This window comes from Manis javanica, chromosome 14, assembly GCF_040802235.1.
Source record: "Manis javanica isolate MJ-LG chromosome 14, MJ_LKY, whole genome shotgun sequence".
Taxonomy (NCBI): domain Eukaryota; kingdom Metazoa; phylum Chordata; class Mammalia; order Pholidota; family Manidae; genus Manis; species Manis javanica.
The window spans coordinates 24,312,414-24,336,431 of NC_133169.1; the positions used below are offsets into that span (position 1 = coordinate 24,312,414).

The 24,018-nt window shown below is 36.8% G+C and overlaps 1 protein-coding gene across 8 annotated transcripts in view; it reads right to left on the reverse strand.

Moving 5' to 3' along the window:
• The window catches only part of UCHL5 (ubiquitin C-terminal hydrolase L5), a 67,793-nt gene that overhangs the window by 29,887 nt on the left and 13,888 nt on the right, over positions 1-24,018 (reverse strand). For all 8 annotated transcript variants that reach the window (XM_073221595.1, XM_073221594.1, XM_073221593.1 and 5 more), the window contains exon 3: positions 18,745-18,850. In XM_073221595.1, the coding sequence (XP_073077696.1) occupies positions 18,745-18,850 (106 nt within the window). The remainder of the gene's footprint in view (positions 1-18,744; positions 18,851-24,018) is intronic.

Sequence of the window (24,018 nt, forward strand, 5' to 3'; positions counted from 1 at the left end):
ATACTTAAGAGACAGTGAGCATACTGATTTGTATTAGTATGGTTTACAATCATAATAGGGGTTCATTTGTTATCTTGCAAGTCACTGACCTTGAACAATTAGCACTGCACCCTTTTTTAAAAGGGAAATAACGATAAAAATAATGCTTCAAAGGATTCAGTTTAACACAATTTACAGGAAGGACTGAAGGTGACTGAAAACAGAAACAAGATCAGCTGGGTTGCTACTCTAATGCCAGTATGAAATAATAAAGGATGATAGATTAATGCAAGTCACACGATCACACAAATTATACCAGTCAGAATTCTAGGAGTCAGGAATATAACTAAAAATTTTAAAAATTAGAAATAAGGGAATCCTAGTAATGACTGTATTAAGCAATTTTCTAAACAGGCTAAAATGGAGAAATTTCAAAAAAAATATTAACACAATTGAAATAGGGCAGGGACATGGGACAAGCATCGTCATTACTCTTCCTGCCTATGATAAAAATTGCTAAGATACAAACAGTGTAGTAAGAACAGGAGGGACTCCATCTGAAGGCTAAGACTCCATTTTAAAAACTGGGGAGTTAGGATGTAAGATTCCTAACACATTCTTTGGTAATCAGACAATAAGCCATCCTATCTTAAGGAAGGGGCAAGCAGTTTTAACTGATATGTTCCCCGAGTTTGAGGGAAACCAGAGTCTTAGAGAGTAACCAGATCAATAGCTTGCTTGTGTTAGGTTTATCTTACATTATTATCCAGAGGACTGACTGTGGATGGTAACATGATGTCTCTCACCAAAGAGACATGTGAGAGACATCATGAGACCACAAGTCAAGCCTACGCCCAACAATCCCCACACCCACCCTTTGCCCCATTCTTGAAGGCCTTAGAAGACAGAATCCTAAGCCTCTAAGGGCACCTCTTCTTTGAGGATGCCTGCACTCCCCTTTCTTCAAGTATGTACTTTTCAATAAAGCCTTCTCACTACTCACCTCACTGCATTTTGTCTCTGCACTCTTCAGAGGTAAGCATCTTTGTTACTTCATTATTTCTATTTTCTAGACTTTAGCACAGGTATTCACTCTCTCTGTCCTACTGTAGCTTCTTTGCTCTCTCTGCCTCCAAGGCAGATGCCATTCCTGGCTACTCTCGCTTTAATTAATTCCTTCCTTACCTACATTCTTCCATTCTACTCAAGAATTCTTTCTCGTTGAGAGTCAAGAAGCCTCCCCTGTCCAGGCTGTTTCACCTGGTGAGAGAGACCTCTCCAGACGCAACTGCCCATCAAAATAACCAAGTCAAGAAATAGTAGCCTGAATAGTGTTTAACTATTAAACTAAAGCAGATTAAAATACCACAAACAACTATTTATAGCTATATAGCTATATATATATAAAACAATATACTCACAAAGAAAATACCAGGCCCATAGTTTACAAGCCAATTCTACCAAAATTTGAAGAAACAGACCATCTAAATTTTATACAAATTCTTCAGGACAATAAAATAAGAGGAAATTCCAACTCACCCATGAAGTCAGAATTACCCAAATACTAAAACTAGTCAAAGCCTATGAGAAAGGAACACTGAGGTCCATTTCATTCATAAATGTAGATGCAAAAACTAAGCAAATACTACTGAATTAAATCTAACAATGCATAAGAAAAGAATTCATCATGACCAACTGAGTTTATCCTGGATACAGAGGATGATTTAATAGTGGAAAAATTCATAAACATAAATGATAGCATTAACCTATTAAAAGAGGAAAAATAAAGATGATCATCTTAATAGATACAGAAAAGCACTTTAAATTTTCATATAAAGACAGTTACTAAATTAATAAGGCAACACCCTTACCTGAAAAAGAACATTTTTAAAGAAAAAAAGAGTAAACATCATCCAAAATGGGAAATGATAAAAACATTCCCTTTAAAATTACAAGATTTTTTTATTGGATGCCTTAGCTAGGCAGTAAGACAAGAAAAATAAATTAGAGGCATGAGGATTTGAAAGGAAGAAATAAAACTTATTATTCGATATACTAATTTAGATAGAACCTCCCCCCAAAAAAGCCCAACAGTAAATACTAGAGATAACAGAAGAGTTTATTTAGCAAGATGGATAAATATAATATTAAAACATAAAAGTGAACTGCATTTTTCTATACCAGTAACAAGCACTTAGAAAATGTAACTGAAGAGAAGACAATTTACAATTACAACAGAAACACTCAGGAATTATGATAAAAAAAGACCACTACAGAGAAAATTACGTACCATATTAAAAATGAAAATCTAAATAAATATACATACTATGTTCATGACTTAATATCACAAAGACAAAAGTTTTCCCCAAATTGACATATATGTTCGATGCTATTCCAGTCAAAATTACAACAGAATCTTTCAAATAACTTGATTAGGTGAGTGTGAAATTTAAATGAAAAGCATAAGGTCCAAGAATGACAAGGTTATTTCTGAAAAAGAGCTGGGAGGGGGAGGCAGACATGAACAATTAAATATCAGAACTTATGAAGAAGTGAAAGGAATTAAGGCAGCATAGTATTGGCACAGAGACAAATTGGTCAATGGAACAGAGTACAGTCCAGAAAACACACACACATAGGTATGCAACTTTGGTATACAGAAGAGGTGGCATGTCAGATTAAATAGTGAAAAACAATGAATGTTCAATAAATAAATGAGGTTAGAAAAAACGGTGACCCATATGGAAACCCATATGGATAAAACTAAACATCTACTTCACATAATGTACCAAAAACCCAATTCCTGGTGAATAATGGACATAGATGTCAAAAATTAAAATTTAAACACATAGGTAAAAGTCTTTTATAACTTCAGAGAGATAACAATGTCTCAAACAAGATACAAATAGCATTGGTTGTAAATATAAAATTGTATTCATTAAAAGACAACCAGAGGAAGATCTGGGAGGAGCCAAGATGGCGGTGTGAGTAGAGCAGCAGAAATATCCTCCCAAAACCACATTTATCTATGAAAATATAAAAAAGACAACTCTTCCTAAAATAGAGACCAGAGGACACAGGACAACATCCAGACCACATCCACAACTGCGAGAACCCAGCGCCTCGCGAAGGGGGTAAGATACAAGCCCCGGCACCGGAGTGACCCAAGCGCCCCTCCCCCCAGCTCCCAGCCTGAGGAGAGGAGTCAGCAGGGAGGGGGAGAGAGCTCAGGACTGCTGAACACCCAGCCCCAGGATCCCGGATGGAGCACAGACACAGTGCATGTGTGGGGTCCTGGATACTAGGCAAACAGGGCGGCAGGACCAGTGAGCGGGTGCCTGAGGCTGATGCTGGAGAACAAAGAAACGGGAGTGACTTTTTTTTTTTTTTCCGAGTGCTTTTTGGAAGCCTTAAAGGGACAGGGATCCCAATACTAGGGAAACAGGGCAGCAAGACCGGTGAGCGGATGCCTGAGACCGGCGCCTGAAGACAAAGAAAATCATGCATTTTTCCTTTTTTTTAAAATTAATTATTTAAATTTTTTTCTTTCTTTTTTTTTTTTTTCCTTTGTTGTTGCTGTTGTTGTTTTGGTTTGGAGAGTGCTTTTTGGAAGTCTTAAAGGGGCAGGACAGGTCACGTAGACCAGAGGCAGGGAATCTGGGGATCTCTGGGCACTCTAACCCCCTGGGCAGCAGGGAGCACAGAGGCCCCTTAAGGAGATAAATAGCCTCCCGGTCACTCCCCCTCCAATGGGGCTCCACCATTTTGGAGGAGCAGCCCGAGCAAGGCGACCCCCACCGCAACAGCGGAGATAAACTCCATAGCAACCCGGCAGGAAGCAGAAGCCCTGTCTGCACAGCTGCAAGCACAAGCCACTAGAGGTCGCTATTCTAGCAGGAGAGGAAGGCCACAAAGCAACAAGAAGGAAAGCTCTTCCAGCTGTAACTCGCACCAGCTCTGCAAACTATCTCTATCACCATGAAAAGGCAAAACTACAGGCAGACAAAGATCACAGAGACAACACCTGAGAAGGAGACAGACATAACCAGTCTTCCTGAAAAAGAATTCAAAATAAAAATCATGAACATGCTGACGGAGATGCAGAGAAAAATGCAAGAACAATGGGATGAGATGCAGAGAAAAATGCAAGAGCAATGGGATGAAGTGGAGGGAGATCACAGATGTCAGGAAGGAGATCACAGAAGTGAAACAAACCCTGGAAGGATTTATAAGCAGAATGGATAAGATGCAAGAGGCCATTGAAGGAATAGAAACCAGAGAACAGAAACATATAGAAACTGACATAGACAGAGATAAAAGGATCCCCAGGAACGAAACACTACTAAGAGAACTTTGTGACCAATCCAAAAGGAACAATATCCTTATAATAGGGGTATGAGAGGAAAAAGGAAGAGAAAGTCTCTGAAGAAAGAATTGCTGAAAAATTCCTCAAACTGGGGGAGGAAATAATCGAACAGACCATGGAAATACACAGAATCCCCAATAGAAAGGATACAAGGAGGACAACACTAAGACACATAATAATTAAAATGGCAAGTATCAAGGACAAGGAAAGAGTTTTAAAGGCAGCTAGAGAGATAAAGGTCACCTATAAAGGAAAACCCATCAGGCTAACAGCAGACTTCTTGACAGAAACCCTACAGGCCAGAAGAGAATGGCATGATATATTTAATGCAATGAAACAAAAGGGCCTTGAACCAAGGATACTGTATCCAGCACGACTATCATTTAAATATGATGGTGGGATTAAACAATTCCCAGACAAGCAAAAGCTGAGGGAATTTGCTTCCCACAAACCACCTCTACAGGGCATCATACAGGGACTACTCTAGATGGGAGCACTCCTAAAAAGAGCACAAAACAAAACACACAACATATGAAGAATGGAGGAGGAATAAGAAGGGAGAGAAGAAAAGAATTTCCAGACAGTGTATATAACAGCTCAATAAGCGAGCTAAGTTAGTAAGATACTAAAGAGGCTAACCTTGAACCTTTGGTAACCACGAATCTAAAGCCTGCAATGGCAATAAGTACATATCTCTCAATAGTCACCCTAAATGTAAATGGACTTAATGCACCAATCAAAAGACACAGAGTAATAGAATGGATAAAAAAGCAAGACCCATCTATATGCTGATTACAAGAAAACACCTCAAACCCAAAGACATGCACAGACTAAAAGTCAAGGGATGGAAAAACATATTTCAGGCAAACAACAGTGAGAAGAAAGCAGGGGTTCCAGTACTAATATCAGACAAAATAGACTTCAAAACAAAGAAAGTAACAAGGGATAAAGGACACTACATAATGATAAAGGGCTCAGTCCAACAAGAGGATATAACCATTCTAAATATATATGCATCCAACACAGGAGCACCAGCATATGTGAAACAAATACTAACAGAACTAAAGAGGGAAATAGACTGCAATGCATTCATTTTAGGAGACTTCAACACACCACTCACCCCAAAGGATAGATCCACCGGGCAGAAAATAAGTAAGGACACACAGGCACTGAACAACACACTAGAACAGATGGACCTAATAGACATCTATAGAACTCTACATCCAAAAGCAACAGGATATATATTCTTCTCAAGTGCACATGGAACATTCTCCAGAATAGACCACATACTAACTCACAAAAAGAGCCTCAGTAAATTCCAAAATATTGAAATTCTACCAACCAATTTTTCAGACCACAAAGGTATGAAAGTAGAAATAAATTCTACAAAGAAAACAAAAAGGCTCACAAACACATGGAGGCTTAACAACATGCTTCTAAATAATCAATGGATCAATGAACAAATCAAAATAAAGATCAAGGAATATATAGAAACAAATGACAACAACAACACAAAGCCCCAACTTCTGTGGGACGCAGTAAAAGCAGTCTTAAGAGGAAAGTATATAGCAATCCAGGCACACTTGAAGAAGGAAGAACCATCCCAAATGAATAGTCTAACATCACAATTATCAAAACTGGGAAAAGAAGAACAAATGAGGCTTAAAGTCAGCAGAAGGAGGGACATAATAAAGATAAGAGAAGAAATAAACAAAATTGAGAAGAATAAAACAACAGGAAAAATCAACGAAACCAAGAGCTGGTCCTTTGAGAAAATAAACAAAACACATAAGCCTCTAGCCAAACTTATTAAGAGAAAAAGAGAATCAACACACATCAATAGCGTCAGAAATGAGAACGGAATAATCACGATCGACTCCACAGAAATACAAAGAATTATTAAAGACTACTATGAAAACCTATATGCCAACAAGCTGGAAAACCTAGAAGAAATGGACAACTTCCTAGAAAAATACAACCTCCCAAGAATGACCAAGGAAGAAACACAAAAGTTAAACAAACCAATTACGAGCAAAGAAATTGAAACGGTAATCAAAAAACTACCCAAGAACAAAACCCCGGGGCTGGACGGATTTACCTCGGAATTTTATCAGACACACAGAGAAGACATAATACCCATTCTCCTTAAAGTGTTCCAAAAAATAGAAGAGGAGGGAACACTACCAAACTCATTCTATGAAGCCAACATCACCCTAATACGAAAAAAAGGCAAAGACCCCACCAAAAAAGAAAATTACAGACCAATATCCCTGATGAATGTAGATGCTAAAATACTCAATAAAATATTAACAAACAGAATTCCACAGTATATCAAAAGGATCATACACAATGACCAAGTGGGATTCATCCCAGGGATGAAAGGATGGTACAACATTCGAAAATCCATCAAAATCATCCACCACATCAACAAAGAGACAAAAACCACATGATCATCTCCATAGATGCTGAAAAAGCATTTGACAAAATTCAACATCCATTCATGATAAAAACTCTCAGCAAAACGGGAATAGAGGGCAAGTACCTCAACATAATAAAGGCCATATATGATAAACCCACAGCCAGCATTATACTGAACAGTGAGAAGCTGAAAGCATTTCCTCTGAGATCGGGAACAAGACAGGGATGCCCACTCTCCCCACTGTTATTTAACATAGTACTGGAGGTCCTAGCCACGGCAATCAGACAAAACAAAGAAATACAAGGAATCCAGATTGGTAAAGAAGAAGTTAAACTGTCACTATTTGCAGATGATATGATATTGTACATAAAAAACCCTAAAGACTCCACTCCAAAACTACTAGAACTGATATCAGCATACAGCAAAGTTGTAGGATACAAAATTAACACACAGAAATCTGTAGCTTTCCTATACACTAACAATGAACCAATAGAAAGAGAAATCAGGAAAACAATTCCATTCACCATTGCATCAGAAAGAATAAAATACCTAGGAATAAACCTAACCAAAGAAGTGAAAGACCTATACCCTGAAAACTACAAGTCACTCTTAAGAGAAATTCAAGGGGACACTAACAAATGGAAACTCATCCCATGCTCATGGCTAGGAAGAATTAATATCGTCAAAATGGCCATCCTGCCTAAAGCAATACACAGATTTGATGCAATCCCTCCCAAATTACCAGCAACATTCTTCAATGAACTGCAGCAAATAATTCAAAAATTCATATGGAAAGACCAAAGACCCCAAATAGCCAAAGCAATCCTGAAAAAGAAGAATAAAGTAGGGGGGATCTCACTCCCCAACTTCAAGCTCTACTACAAAGCCATAGTAATCAAGACAATATGGTACTGGCACAAGAACAGAGCCACAGACCAGTGCAACAGACTAGAAAATCCAGACATTAACCCAAATATATATGGTCAATTAATATTTGATAAAGGAGCCATGGACATACAATGGCAAAATGATAGTCCTTCAACAGATGGTACTGGCAAAACTGGATGGCTACATATAGGAGAATGAAACTGGACCGTTGTCTCACCCCATATAGAAAGGTAAACTCAAAATGGATCAAAGAACTGAATGTAAGTCATGAAACCATTAAACTCTTGGAAAAAAACATAGGCAAAAACCTCTTAGACATAAACATGAGTGATCTCTTCTTGAACATATCTCCCCAGGCAAGGAAAACAACAGCAAAAATGAACAAGTGGCACTATATTAAGCTGAAAAGCTTCTGTACAGCAAAAGACACCATCAATAGAACAAAAAGGAACCCTACAGTATGGGAGAATATATTTGAAAATGACAGATCCGATAAAGGCTTGACGTCCAGAATATATAAAGAGCTCACACGCCTCAACAAACAAAAAACAAATAACCCAATTAAAAAATGGGCAGAGGTACTGAATAGACAGTTCTCAAAAAAAGATATACAGATGGCCAACAGATACATGAAAAGATGCTCCACATCGCTAATTATCAGAGAAATGCAAATTAAAACTACAATGAGGTATCACCTCACAGCAGTAAGGATGGCTGCCATCCAAAAGACAAACAACAACAAATGTTGGCGAGGCTGTGGAGAAAGGGGAACCCTCCTACACTGCTGGTGGGAATGTAAATTAGTTCAACCATTGTGGAAAGCAGTATGGAGGTTCATCAAAATGCTCAAAACAGACCTACCATTTGACCCAGGAATTCCACTCCTGGGAATTTACCCTAAGAACACAGCAATCAAGTTTGAGAAAGACAGATGCACCCCTCTGTTTATTGCAGCACTACTTACAATAGCCAAGAATTGGAAGCAACCTAAATGTCCATTGGTAGATGAATGGATAAAGAAGATGTGGTACATATACACAATGGAATACTACTCAGCCATAAGAAGAGGGTAAATCTACCATTTGCAGCAACATGGATGAAGCTGGAGGGTATTATGCTCAGTGAAATAAGCCAAGCGGAGAAAGAGAAATACCAAATGATTTCACTCATCTGAGGAGTGTAAGAACAAAGGAAAAACTGAAGGAACAACACAGCAGTGGAATTACAGAACCCAAAAATGGTACCAAAGGGAAAGGGACTGGGGAGGATGGGTGGGCAGGGAGGGATAAGAGGGGGGGAAGAAGGAAGGGGGTACTAAGATTAGCATGCATGGGGGAGAAGGGAGAAAGGGGAGGGCTGTACAACACAGAGAGGACAAGCAGTGATTCTACAACATTTTGCTATGCTGATGGACAGTGACTGTAATGTGGTTTATAGGGGGGACCTGGTATAGGGGAGAGCCGAGTAAACATAGTATTCTTCATGTAAGTGTAGATTAAAGATTAAAAAAAAGAAAGAAAGAAAAGGGGGATTACTCCTTGATAGGATAAAACTAATGGTAAATCAAAGATTAACACATGCTTTAAATATCCTTAATTTTGATCACTTGTGTCAGATGATCGGCTATGGAGGTACACTTTTCTGATAATATTCCTTTCTCTTAATAAAAAAAAAAAAGCAGTTCCTGTGTGGTGACTGCCAATGAGTTCTACACAATGGTATAAAGGGCATATCAAAGTGTGGGCAAAGGGTCTGTTTGTGTTTATACAGAGGATCAAAGCCTAATTTGGCTACCCAGAAAATGAACTAAGATACGATATGAAGAAGAACTTCCAACATCAGCACTCTCTGGAAGACTCATACCAGAAGATGATCATCAAAAAGCCTCCACAGGGATCCAGACGATGCTGCGTTTGTGGCTGCATCCACCCCACCATTTCCTGGACTTGCCATTGGAATGAGGAGGGAGATGTCTAGGCTGGCATGTGCATATAGCGAGACAACAAATTTGACCGGATCTGTACTGTTGGAACTCAACCAGGAGTTGGGAGGGGTGCAAGTTGTAGCACTCCAAAATCTTACGACTATAGACTATCTATGGTTAAAAGAACATATGGGATGTGAACAGATCCCAGAAATGGGTTGCTTTAATTTGTCTGATTTCTCTCAGACTGTTCAAATACAGCTGGACAATATCCATCATATCATAGACAAATTTTCACAAATGCCTAGGGTGCCTAAATGGTTTTCTTGGCTTCACTGGAGATGGATGGTAATTATAGATTTGCTTTGTTTATGTCACCATATTCCTATTATGTTAATATGTGAGCGCAAGTTAGTAGTTTAAAACCTATACATGCTTAAGGTACTCTACGAGAAGATATGTCAAAGAAATAATCAATCCTCCCATGTTTTCTTCCATATGCTCCCTCTATAGCTTTTCTTCTTCCTTCCTAATTACAACCCTTAAATAGAATTCGTGCCTCATATCGAATTTACCGAGTATCATAATTCCTCCAGGTGGTAAAGATACCTCGAGACAAGTGGTGGGCATAGAAACCACAGGGCATAAATCTGCAAAGAAGTAAAAAGCTAACCTTTTCAAACAATATGGCTTCTCTCTCACTTACCAACTTTACATTTCCCTGTATGGCCCCAGAAGATGACTGGCCAGAGACGGGTAAGATTCCTCAAGGGAGGAACAGCCTAAGAGAGGCACAGTCACAGGGGGGCCATCAGGTGAGAAATTGGGGATCAACAGTGGTGAAGCTTAGAACCTTACCCCCCGTTTTGAGAGAAATCTTCTGCATCCGTGGATGTTTTATTGCCCTTGTCTAGCTCGGATTAACACATAGTCTACAGCACACACCTGATCATCTACAATTGCTCTCTTACAACACTAAACTATGTTTTCTACCTTTATCTTGCATGTACCTACCACTTCAGCATTTTATTAAAAATAAAAATAATAATAATAATAAAGGGAGAAATGTGGGATCCACATATAAATCAAGTATAAAAATCAAACAAATATTCATATTTGACCTGATTGTTTATAGTTCATGATGCGTGATCAAAACCGAAAGTTTCTGTGATGACTGCCCTTGTACTGTTCACCATGTAAGAACTTGGTCACTATGTAAGAATTCGTTCACCATGTAAGAACTTGTTTGTTATGCTTCAGAAGATTGGAGATTGATGAGAATTAGGCTTGAGATGGATTAATGATTGTGCATTGAGCATTGACTCACCTATACAGAATTTTATTGTTGTTAACAACCATTTGATCAATAAATATGAGAGATGCCCTCTCAAAAAAAAAAAAAGACAACCAGAAAAGGTAAAACAATAAGGTGCCAACCTGAAGCAGTATCAACAATATATAAACAACTCTTATAAATCAAGAAGCACAATTCCGCCCCTAAAAAATAACTTCAACAGAAATTCCTTAAAAGAAACACATATGGCCACTAAGCATATGAAGACCCTTTCAACATGATAGTAACCAGGGGGATGTAAATGAAGACAATGGTTAAGAACAAGTTTAGAACGAGCTGGTTGGCAAAAAGTAAAAAGACCTGACAGTACTGCATATCCTAAGGGCACAGAGGATGTGCCTACATAATAACTTAGATATTGCTGGTAGAAATGTAAATTGGAGCATCTACTTCAGAAATCATTTTGATATTTCCTCCTAAAGTTGCACAATTACGTATCAGATGAAATCATTGTTCTACTTCTAAGCATATACCAGAAATGTGCACCTACAGTACAGGAGACATGTACAAAAATATTTATAGTCACAATTCATAGTAACTCAAACAGAAAGGTCAAATGCCAACCTACAAAGAGTAAGTTAACTATCATATGTTCATGCAATTGATACTACACAGCACAGAAAATAAATGAAGATAAACTTACGACGAATCCTATGAAGTCAAAAAAGTAAGTCTCCTAAAACTCCACAGAGCATGGTATTTTTATCAAGTTAAAATTTTATATACACACACCCTTTTTAGGATTACAAAAAATACATAAAAAGGAGAGCAAGAAAATGATATACAAAATTCAACACAAAGGTTACACTGGATGGAAGGAAGGAGGATGAAAGTTATGATGAACAGTGGGTGTAATAGAAGGAAATAATAAATGAAGTTTATTGGGATGGTAAATTCTTAGGTGCTTACTGTATTTCTTAAATAAATATATAAACAAGCAAATAAAAAGAGGCCAGGAGTGTCATTAACAAATGATTATCATAATTCCAATCCACCTGAAGATCAATTTTTTTTTTGAGATGGCATCTCTCATATTTATTGATCAAATGGTTGTTAACAACAATAAAATTCTGTATAGGGGGGTCAATGCTCAATGTACAATCATTAATCCATCTCAAGCCTAATTCTCGTCAGTCTCCAATCTTCTGAAGCATAACGAACAAGTTCTTACATGGTGAACAAATTCTTACATAGTGAATAAATTCTTACATGGTGAACAGTACAAGGGCATTCATCACAGAAACTTTCGGTTTTGATCACACATTATGAACTATAAACAATCAGGTCAAATATGAATATTCGTTTGATTTTTATACTTGATTTATATGTGGATCCCACATTTCTCCCTCTATTATTATTATTATTTCTATTTTTAATAAAATGCTGAAGTGGTAGGTAGATGCAAGATAAAGGTAGAAAACATAGTTTACTGCTGTAAGAGGGCAAATGCAGATGATCAGATGATCAGGTGTGTGCCTATGGACTAAGTATTAATCCAGGCTAGACAAGGGCAGCAAGACATACACGGATGCAGAAGATTTCTCTCAAAGCAGCGGGGGTGAGGTTCTGAGCCTCACCTCTGTTGATCCCCAAATTCTCACCTGATGGCCCCCCTGCGACTGTGCCTGTCTTAGGTTGTTCCTCCCTTGAGGAATCTTACCCGTCTCTGGCTAACCAGTCATCTTCCGGGGCCATACAGGGAAATGTAAAGTTGGTAAGTGAGAGAGAAGCCATATTGTTTGAAAAGGTTAGCTTTTTACTTCTTCGCAGATTTATGCCCTGTGGCTTCTATGCCCAGCACTTGTCTCGAGGTATCTTTACCACCTGGAGGAATTACGATAATCGATAAATTTGATATGAGGCACGAATTCCAATTTTTTAAAAAGGGAAAAAACAAAGGCTTCATAACTGACTGACATGCTTCCCTTCTTCATTCCCACCATCTAATCCATTACACATAAAGGTGCTAACTACTTTATCGCTGCAATATTATTCACATCTGTTCACTTCTATCTCTACCAGTCTTTTATCCACTCTTTCATGGACTTCTGCAAAGGTCTCCCGAATGGTATCTATACCCCAAACCACTTTCTCCTCCTCAAATGCATTCCCCACAGTGTAGCTAAAGTGATCTCTTGTAAATGAAAATCTGATCACGTCACCCTTCTCAAAACACTTCAGTAACTTTCTATTACCCTTAAGATACACGTAAGGCTCAACCATGCTCTAAAATACACTGAATGAACTCATCTCTGTCTGCATGTAGGAAAGAAGGCTGATAATTATTCTCTAGTACCCACCTTCTCCTTCTTCCATATTAATAGAGTACCCAAATTTTATCTGGGTCAATGGCCACCTAGAATGAAGACAACTTTCCCACTCTCCTTTGCTACTAAATACAGCCATGTGACTGAGTTCTAGCCAAAGAGAAGCAAGCATGTGGCCTTTGAACTTAGAGAATGTTCACAGAGGGAGAGGAGTGTACTGTCCCCGATCTTCTGTCTGAAATGTGGAAGTGAGTAAAATGGCTAAAACTCCAACTACCATCTTGGACCTTGAAGGAATCTTTGGAATAGAACACACACAAAAAGGAACAACAGCAACAACAAAAAAGCCTACAATCCCAACAGTTCTTGCATTTCAAAGAGAAAAATTATTTCTTGTAAACCATGTTCTCTATACCTAACTGTACCTAATCCTAGCTAATATACGGCCTCTTCAGCTTCGTATCTCATACCAGCTCCCCCTTGCTCTCTATACTCCAGTTACACTGGCCTTTTTTTTTAGTACATTCTACTAGTCTTACTTCCTTTTGCCATAAAGTTATTGTTAATCTGGGATGATCCCTCAACCTCTTTTCCTGAGTTTATATCTACATAACCTTTAGATTTCAGCTGAACTGTCACTTAGAAAAGCTTTCTCAGATCCCCCAAAGAGGTCAAGCCCAATTTTTATGTGTGAAGTAAAGAATCTAATCTTGCACAGAGACATAGCCTTGCCCTCGGCTCATGGAGGTTGATCTCTAAGCTCTTGAAAAGCCACTTATCTGAAGACCGTCTTTACTTGCTTGGAGGCTTTAGACCACACACACAGTCTAACTCTGTAACTGAGAGTGGGCTTTTGGGTCAACATTATCAGCTCAGCCTCCCTAGTGACTGGAGACTGAGGCCAGTCACAACATGGTCATCCAAGTCTACAGGACAGATGCCCAGTAAAAATTCTGGATACCAAGAATTGGTTGAGATTCCCTGGATGGCAGTACTCTGTGCATGCTGTCAAACATCACTGCCAGGAAAGTTAGTGTCATCTGTGCCTCTCCTGAGAGAAGACATTTGGAAGCTCTGCACATGGAATTCTCCTGGACTCTGCCCCATGCATCTTTTCCCTTGGATGAATTTAATCTGTACCCTTTCACTGTAATAAACCATAACTCTAACAGTTTTTGGTCAAGTCTATAAGTTTTCATAGCAAATTACAGAAACTGTGCATGGTATTGGAACTCCCCCAAATTTGTAACTGTCAAAAGTGAGAGTGGTTTTGGAGACCCTGACCTCTGTAGTTGGTGTGCAACGTGAGGGCAGTCATATAGACTGTTTTCAAACTTCACAATATGGTTCTCATTTCACTCCATGCAGCACTTATCACCACAGTAATTTTGCTGATTAATACCAATCTGCTCCACTAAACCCTGAGCACCCTTGAGGGCAGGGATCAGTCATTCCTCGAGCACCTAGCATAGTATGTGGGCACATTGTAGGCACTCAACGATTCTTCCCTGATGGAGTTAAACACAATACCACCATAGCAAGGATCTTAAGCAAGTTAGTCAGACCTTCACTTTCTCATCAATGAAATGGTAACAATTCTTTACAGAGAAAAATTACCAAAATCTCATTCTTGGATCCTTATACACAAATTTTAATTAATAAAAGACAATTTCTTTTCTTAATATTTTATTAATCAGTATGACCCACACAAACCCACACCTCCAATTAGAGTATATGATTACCATAAGAAAACCAGTATTACCTCTATAAATTGTGCAATTTTACCCATAAATACCAACTATATAGTTAATCTGTATAACCTTATCACAAATAAATATGATTTTAGTTAATTTTTTAAAATTTAATCTGAAAATACTCCTAAGAGTCCAGAGACCCTGACTGGAAATTATTACTATAAGCTCTTTAAGCCTTGAAACAAAGATAATATATTAATGTAATATCTACTATAAAGTTTCTAGCATAGGCTCCTGAGAGACATACACTAAAAAGACTGGTAGGTATTATTGGGGAATTACAGATCTGTTAGTTTAATAAGAACTATTGGCATAATATAGCACAAAAAATACAGTATTGGGAAATCACTAATCTGACATATTAATAAATATGGCAGGAATAATATAATACAAATAAAGCATTAAGTTATAATAAGATAGAAATATAATATAGAACAAGAAAAATATCAAGGGATTCCAAAAATTATACAGCATTAGTATCTTAGTGTTAGTGAATTCTAGTGTTGTTTAACTGTAATATTCTTAGAGATGAAGACGTTGATCTACATTTATTGGATACCTACTATGTGCCAGGGACAGTACATAAAAACAAAATCCCTGACTCCAGGGTTTACAGTTTTGTGTGGAAGAAATATAATATACATATATACACACACAGAAAAATCTGGAAGAATGTAAATCATCTTGAGCAGTTATCTCTGTAGCCAGGATTATAAGGGACTTTATTTTCTACATCATATATTTATAATGCTTACATTTTATATTATGAGTATATGTTCTTCCATACCTTAAAAAATAACAAAAACTTTCTTTTAAAGGAAGAAAAATCATGTAAGGGGTTTTTAAAACTATCTGTCCCCTACCTTTTCTCTACTACCTAGATCTTGATAATCACAAAACTATACTTTTAAAATTATAACTACTATAGTAAAATGACATTAAATACACAATCATTCCAATATATAAATGAATGACTTGTATGAAATTAGACACTCAAATGTTGATCATTAAGAGATCAGTTAAATAAATGATAAGACGTTTATATCAATAAAAGTTTTAAAAGAAACAGTGCTGTGATGTAGTTGTAAGCATAACTTCAGAGCTACAATGCCTGGTTTGTTCTCTAGTTCTGCATGACATGGGCAAGTTTTATGACCTCTCTGGGGCTCAGTCTGCACATCTGTCAAATGATGAGGAACCTGTAAAACCACATAGGGTTGTGAGCATCAGCTACTACAAATAAATAAATAATAAAAAATAATGTATAGAAAAGTACCTAATAAGTCTTCAATAAATGTCAGCTAATACTGTCTTATGTACTGAAATGAGACAAAGTCAAACTTTTATCACTTAATGAAAAAAGATGTACAATATTTTGAATAATCTAACCTTAGTAAAGAAAATTATAGTAAGGTATATTAGCATATGAATATAAAATGTGGGAGGTAGGATGGAATGTGGAATCACAAACCTGGGCTTTAGATCTGGCTTTAAATCCTGGGTCCACCACATATTAGCTGGTGACCTCAGGCAAATAATTTTTTCCAGGTCTCAGTTTCTTCATCTGTGAAATGAGCATAACAATCTCATAGGGTTGCTGTCAGGATTAAATAATATAAGCAAAGAACAATACCTGGCACACAAAAATGGGAAATATTGGCTACTACTGGTATTATCAACTTACAGTTGTTATTAATTAGAAGAGACATGCCTGTCTTGTTAACCATATACCCCCATACCTAAAACAATGCATAGCACAACATGGGTGTGTAATAACTACTTTTTGATTAACTGAATGACTCAAACTGTTAAAAGTGATTAGTAGAGATGGGTGTGGGATTACAAGGATATCCACTTTTCTCACTATATATTTGTCTAATTTGCATTCTGCTATCAGAAAAAAATGACACTACACAATAAAATACTGTTTTTCTAACCCTTAAAGTAAAAGCAAGAAAGTTCTCCTTTCTCTAAAAACACTCAATTTTTAAAAGTTGGAGGGAAATGGAAAGAAGTAATAAAACAAGAGAGAAAGGGAAAGCAAGTTACTAAGTGGAATAGCAAAGGCTTGATTGAAAGGGCAATGACAAAAATAAGCAGTTTTATTTTTTCATCTTTCTAAAGGCTAAGTATATTAGCCTAAGCAGTTTTTTGAGTCTCAGAAATAAGTGCATTTTTGAAACAAATGCAGTCATATACAGTTTTGACATTAAATGTTAATCAAGCCTCTTTTATCATCCTCTTTATCAGCCCTTCTAAACAATTAGCCAGATACACAGAGACATCTAATAATGTTAAATGTTTTGTTGTATATTAGAGCAGCAGTTCACAATGTGTGGTCCATAGACTGCTGGGAATTCCTAAGACCATTTCAAGGGGTCTGAAAGCTCAAAATTGTTTCCATAATAATTCCAAGACAGTTTATGCCTTTTTCCCTGCTTCCACATGTGCGTTAACAGTACAACAGCAATGGTGGGTAAAACTGCCAGAACTTTAGCACAAATCTAGGCAGTGGCATTAAATTGTTTCACTGACATACACACATAGCTAAAAAAAAAAAAATTCAACAAAACAAAAAAGACAGTTTTACTGAAGGATGTCTGTGGTAAGCAGTAAAAGTTATTTTTATTAAAATTTGACCTTGAAACACAACTCTTTAATATTCTACTGAATGAAATAAATAACATTCTTCTGCTGCAAAAACAAAATTTGCTAGTCATTTCAAGGAAAAGCTCTATTGCAGTCATTTGAGTTGTGAGTTAAGTTGCCTGCTTTTTTCTTGGAATATCACTTTTACTTCACAGAACAAACAGCAGAGAAATATGGTTGTTCAGACAAGGGTATTTCAAGACACTTTCTTGAAAATTAGTGAAATGAGTCTGTCACTTCAAGGAAAACACCTCATAAAATGTGAACTTTCAAGTGAAAATCCAAGTTTTGTTAGGACTCCGATCCTCCACTATGAGTTTTAAAGTTTCATGATACTTAACAACTTTTGATGATACAGATGGCGGTAGTAACATGACTTGTTTATAATGTATATATATCCAATGTGTTCACATTCAGAAGATCTGCATGACATAGTGAATTTTCAAAATGACTAATTCACAATATTATCAGAAGCCTTATGAGTAAATTATCCATTCAAAGAGCAAGATAAACCAAAGGATTTTAATGGAACAAAGTACAAAGTGAATTGATACGGTTTCAGATTTCACATGGCAACTAACTTTTAATAAGGCAATATTATTGGAGTTTGATATATAAAACAATATCCATAATTCCCTGAAAAAGATATTAAAATATTCCTCCCTTTCCAAGTATACATATGTGTGAGACTAAATTTTCTTTATACTTCAATTCAAAACAAAACAAATCAATATCAAAAACACTGCAACAAGATGGAATAAAGAACCAGATATGAGAATTCAGCATCTATTATTAAGCAGTATCATATGTGCACAAATGTAAAACAATGCACTCTTGAAATTTTGCGGGGTTTTGGTGAATATAATTTTTTCATTAAGAAATATTTGTTAACATGTAATGAATTTACTGCTTTTTAAATCAGTAAGTATTTTTTACATATCTGTCTTAATATCTAAGATGATAAATACCAATAGGTATAACCCATATAAATAGAAGCTCTTTGGGGATCTCAATAATTTTTAAGAATTTCAGAGTCCTAAGACAAAAAAAAAGTTCAAGGACTGCTACACTACAGATAGGTGGAATACAGTCCTGTTTATGAAGAGGATTGCTCTCAAGACTTCAGAGTACCCACAGACCATACCTGCTTGGCAAAAAATATCGTGTCAAGTCTGGAGTCCTGAACCACAGAGCCTGCTGGTTCTTCTCCTGGCTGCCACTTGAAAAGAAAAATTAATCCATGAACTGGCCTACAAAATAAAATACAAATTAGTGACACCACCCCTTCTTCTTTCATAACACACTACTAATGTGTTAAATTTTAGTCATCTCCTTGATATATACAATGCAAATGAAGTAAATATGAGACATTTTAAAAAGATTTCTATTGCTATTCATAGTCCCTAGAACGTTGCCCAAGACAAAGCTAATAAAACTTAAATTCCATCAGTTAAAACAGAATTAAGACAAAAAGTTTATTCTCAAATCTGTGGGTTATTCATTTCTACCTTTTATCACCTCACTTAAAAATAGAAAATAAGAACACAGAAAAATAGAAGAAGCTAACCCTAATTAAATTTCAATACATATGAATAAAATTCATTTAGGATGTTTACATGTTACATCCTGGTTGATAGTATAAATATTATGAAATATAGGAAGTCACCTTCATATAATTGTTAGGTTCATGAACAAATGTCAAACTACAATATAAATGGATGCTATAATCTCATACATAAGGAAGTCATTTACTTTTCAAAAGTAACTTGTTCCTCATGAAAAATTAAATTGTCACTTTGGGATTCTCTCCAATGTATCTTTCACAACTGCTGTCTGTGCAACAAAAATCTTATCTTTTAAAGATAGTTCAAATAAATGATGCATCTTTAATTAAGCTTTCCTGATAGGTTAAAAAGAACTGACCTCTTATCCGGTCTGAACGAAGGTACTTTTTGTGGACAAGGGGAAGTAAGGGGAAGCAAACTATCTCCTTCCTATTAAACACAGTAGCCATATCCTTACAGGTCCCATTTGCCCCCCCTTTTTTTATTAAGATATCACTGATATACACTCTTATGAAGGTTTCACAAGAAAATCAATGTATTACATTCACCCTTATTATCAAATCCCTCCCCATATCCCCTTGCAGTCACTGTCCATCAGTGCTGTAAGATGCCAGAGTCCCTATTTGTCTTCTCTGAGCTATCTTCCCGGTGACCCCACACACACCATGGGCACCAATCATGATACCCTACACTCCCCTTCTCCCTCCCTCCTCACCAGCCCTCCCTCACCCCTCCCCTTTGGTAACTACTAGTCCCTTCTTGGAGTCTGTGAGTCTGCTACTATTTTGTTCCTTCAGTTTTGCTTCGTTGTTATACTCCACAAATGAGGGAAATCATTTGGTATTTGTCTTTCTCTGCCTGACTTATGTCACTGAGCATAATATCCATGGCTCCTTTATTGTATATTAACTGACCATACACTTGGGTTGATATCTGGGCTCTCTAGTCTGTTCCATTGGTCTATGGGTCTGTTCTTGTGCCAGTACCAAATTATCTTGACTAACATAACTTTGTAATAGAGTTTGAAGTTGAGGAGTATAATCCCCCTGCCCCCTACTGTATTCTTCCTTCTCAGGCTTGCTTTGGCTATTTGGGGTCTTTGTGGTTCCATATGAATTTTAGAACTATTTGCTTTAGTTTGTTGAACAATGTTGTTGGTATTTTGATAAGGATTGCATTGAATCTGTAGATTGCTTTAGGCAGAATGGCCATTTTTTTTTAAGGCAATGCAGTTTTTATTTCATACTCCTTCATATACTTCGACTTTTTTTTTACATGAATCTTTGTTTTCATTATTTAAAGTGCTTTCCAAGAGTATGTCACATAAGAGAACAAGATACATGCTGAAATAGAAATATGCGGTTTAAAAAGTACTATGAATAGAATAGGTCAAATTTTGAAAAGAATTTGAAACAGACTACATCTGGTTAAAATACTGGACAATTGTGTAGACAGGGGTTAATAGTGATTAACTCCCGATGATTTTGAATTTTCTACACAAAGAACAGGGATATTCGGAAAGAAAACCCCAGTATGTTTTTCAGAAATTGTTTTGAGTCCTAAAATGATATCTTCGTTTTTTTAAATAATAATCATGTTATTGAATGTTATAGAGGCTTTTTTTATTAAGGTATTATTGATATACACTCTTATGAAGTTTTCACATGAAAAAACAATGTGGTTACTACATTCACCCATATTATCAAGTCCCCCCACACAGTCCATTGCAGTCACTGTCCATCAGTGTATAAAATGCCAGAGTCACTTGTCTTCTCTGTGCTACACTGTCTTCCCCATGACCCCCCCCACACCATGTATGCCAATTATAATTCACCTCAATCCCCTTATCCCTCCCTCCCCACACGACCAAAAATACCCCTCCTGTTTGGTAACTGCTAGTCCCTTCTTGCAGTCTCTGAGTCTGCTGCTATTTTGGTTTTTCAGTTTTGCTTTGTTGTTATACTCAACAAATGAGGGAAATCATTTGGTACTTGTTTTTCTCCACCTGGCATATTTCACTGAGCATAATATCTTCCAGCTCCATCCATGTTGGTGCAAATGGTATGATTTTTTCTTTCTTATGGCTGAATAATATTCCATTGTGTAAATGTACCACCTCTTCTTTACCCATTCATCTACTGATGGATAATTAGGTTGCCTCCATATCTTGCTACTGTAAATAGTGCTGCAATAAACATAGGGGTGCATATGTCTTTTTGAATCTGAGAAATTATATTCTTTGGGTAAATGCCTAAGAGTGGAATTCCTGGGTCAAATGGTACCTCTATTTTCAGTTTTTTGAAGAAACTCCATATTGATTTCCACAATGGTTGAACTACCTTACATTCCCACCAGCAGTGGGGAAGGGATCCCCTTTCTCCGCATCTTCGCCAGCATTTGTTGTTCTTAGTCTTTTCGATACTGGCCAATCTAACTGGTGTGAGGTGATATCTCATTGTGGTTTTTATTTGCATTTCCCTTATAATTAGTGATGTGGAGCATCTTTTCATGTGCCTGTGGGCCATCTGAATTTCTACTTTGTAGAACTGTCTCTTCTATCCTCTGACCATTTCTAATTGGGTTATTTGCTTTTTAGGTATTGAGGCATGTGAGTTCATTATATATCTTATATGTTAACCCCTTATCGTTAACCCCTATGTTGTTTACAAATATATTCTCCCATACTATAGGATGCCTTTTTGTTCTGTTGATGGTGTCCTTTGCTGTACAGAAGCTTTCTGGTCTGATGTAGTCCCATGTGTTCATTTTTGCTTTTGTTTCCCTCACTCAAGGAGACGCGTTCAGGAAAAAGTTGCTCATGTTTATATTCAGGAGATTTTTGCCTATGTTGTCTTCTAAGAGTTTTATGGTTTCATGACTTACATTCAGGTCTTTGATCTATTTCGAGATTACTTTAGTGTATGGAGAAAGGCAATAATCCAGTTTCATTCTCTTGCATGTAGTTGTCCATTTTTGCCAACACCAGCTGTTGATGAAGCTGTCATTTCCCCATTGTATATCCATGGCTCTTTTATCATATATTAATTGACCATATATGCTTGGGTTAATATCTAGGCTCTCAAGTCTGCTCCATTGATCTATAAGTCTGTTATTGTACCAGTACCAAATTGTCTTGATTACTGTGGCTTTGTAGTAGAGTTTGAAGTCAGGGAGTGTAATCCCCCCAGCTTTATTCTTCCTTCTCAGGATTGCTTTGGCTATTTGGGGTCTTTTGTGGTTTCACATGAATTTTAGAACTATTTGCCCTACTTTGTTGAAGATAGGGATTGCACTGAATCTGTAGATTGCTTTAGGTAGGATAGCCATTTTGACAATATTAATTGTTCCTATCCATGAGCACAGGATGTATTTCCATTTATTTGTACCTTCTTTAATTTCTCTCATGAGTACCTTGTAGTTTCTACAGTACGTCTTTTACTTCCTTGATTAGGTTTATTCCTAGGTACTTTATTCTTTTTGATGCAATTGTGAATGAAATTGTTTTCCTGATTTCTCTTTCTGCTAGTTCATTGTTAGTGTATAGGAATGCCACAGATTTATATGTATTAATTTTGCATCCTGCAACTTTGCTGAGTTCAGATAGTAGATCTAGTAGTTTGGGAGTGGATTCTTTAGGGTTTATTATGTACAATATCATGTCATCTGCAAACAGTGACAGTTTAACTTCTTTCTTACCAATCTGGATGCCTTTTATATATTTGTGCTGTATGATTGCTGTGGCAAGGACCTCCAGAACTATGCTGAATAAAAGTAGGGAGAGTGCGCATCCTTGTCTTATTCCCAATCTTAAAGGAAAAGCTTTGTTTCTCAATGTTAAGTATGATATTGGCTGTGGGTCTGTCATATATGGCCTTTATTATGGTGAGGTACTTGCTCTCTATACCCATTTTGTTGAGAGTTTTTGTCATGAATGGATGTTGAATTTTGTCGAATGCTTTTTCAGCATCTATGGAGATGATCATGTGGTTTTTGTCCTTCTATTTGTTGACATGGTGGATGATGTTGATGGACTTTTGAAATGTTGTACCACCCTTGCATCCCTGGAATAAATCCTACTTAATCATGATGGATGATCTTTTATATGTATTTTTGAATTTGGTTTGTTAATATTTTGTAGAATATTTTTGTATCTATATTCATCTGAGATATTGGTCTGTAATTTTCTTTTTTTATGGTGGCTTTACCTGGTTTTGGTATTAGAGTGATGCTGGCCTTGGAGAATGAGTTTGGTAGTATTCCCTCTTCTATTTTTTGGAAAACATAAGAAGTATGAATATTAGGTCTTCACTAAATGTTTGATAAAATTCAGCAGTGAAGCCATCTGGTCTAGGGGTTTTATTCTTAGGTAGCTTTTTGATTAACCAATTTAATTGCTGCTAATTGTTCAGATTTTCCATTTCTTCCTGGGTCAGCCTTGGAAGGTTATATTTTTCTAGAAAAGTGTCCATTTCTTCTAGGTTATCCAGTTTGTTAGCATATAATTTTTCATTGTATTCTCTCAGAATTCTTTGTATTTCTGCAGTGTCTGTAATGATTTTTCCTTTCTCATTTCTGATTCTGTTGATGTGTGTGTAGACTCTCTTTTGTTTTGCTAAGTCTGGCTATGGGTTTATCTATTTTGTTTATTTTCTCAAAGAACCAGCTCCTGCTTTCACTGATTCTTTCTATTGTTTTATACTTCTCTATTTTATTTCTTCTCTAAATTTTAACGTCACTCCTACTTACATTGGGCCTCATTTGTTCTTTTCTCGCTTCGTTAATTGTTAGTTTAGACTGTTCATATGGGATTGTTCTTCTTTCCTGAGGTAGGTCTTTACTGCAATATACTTCCA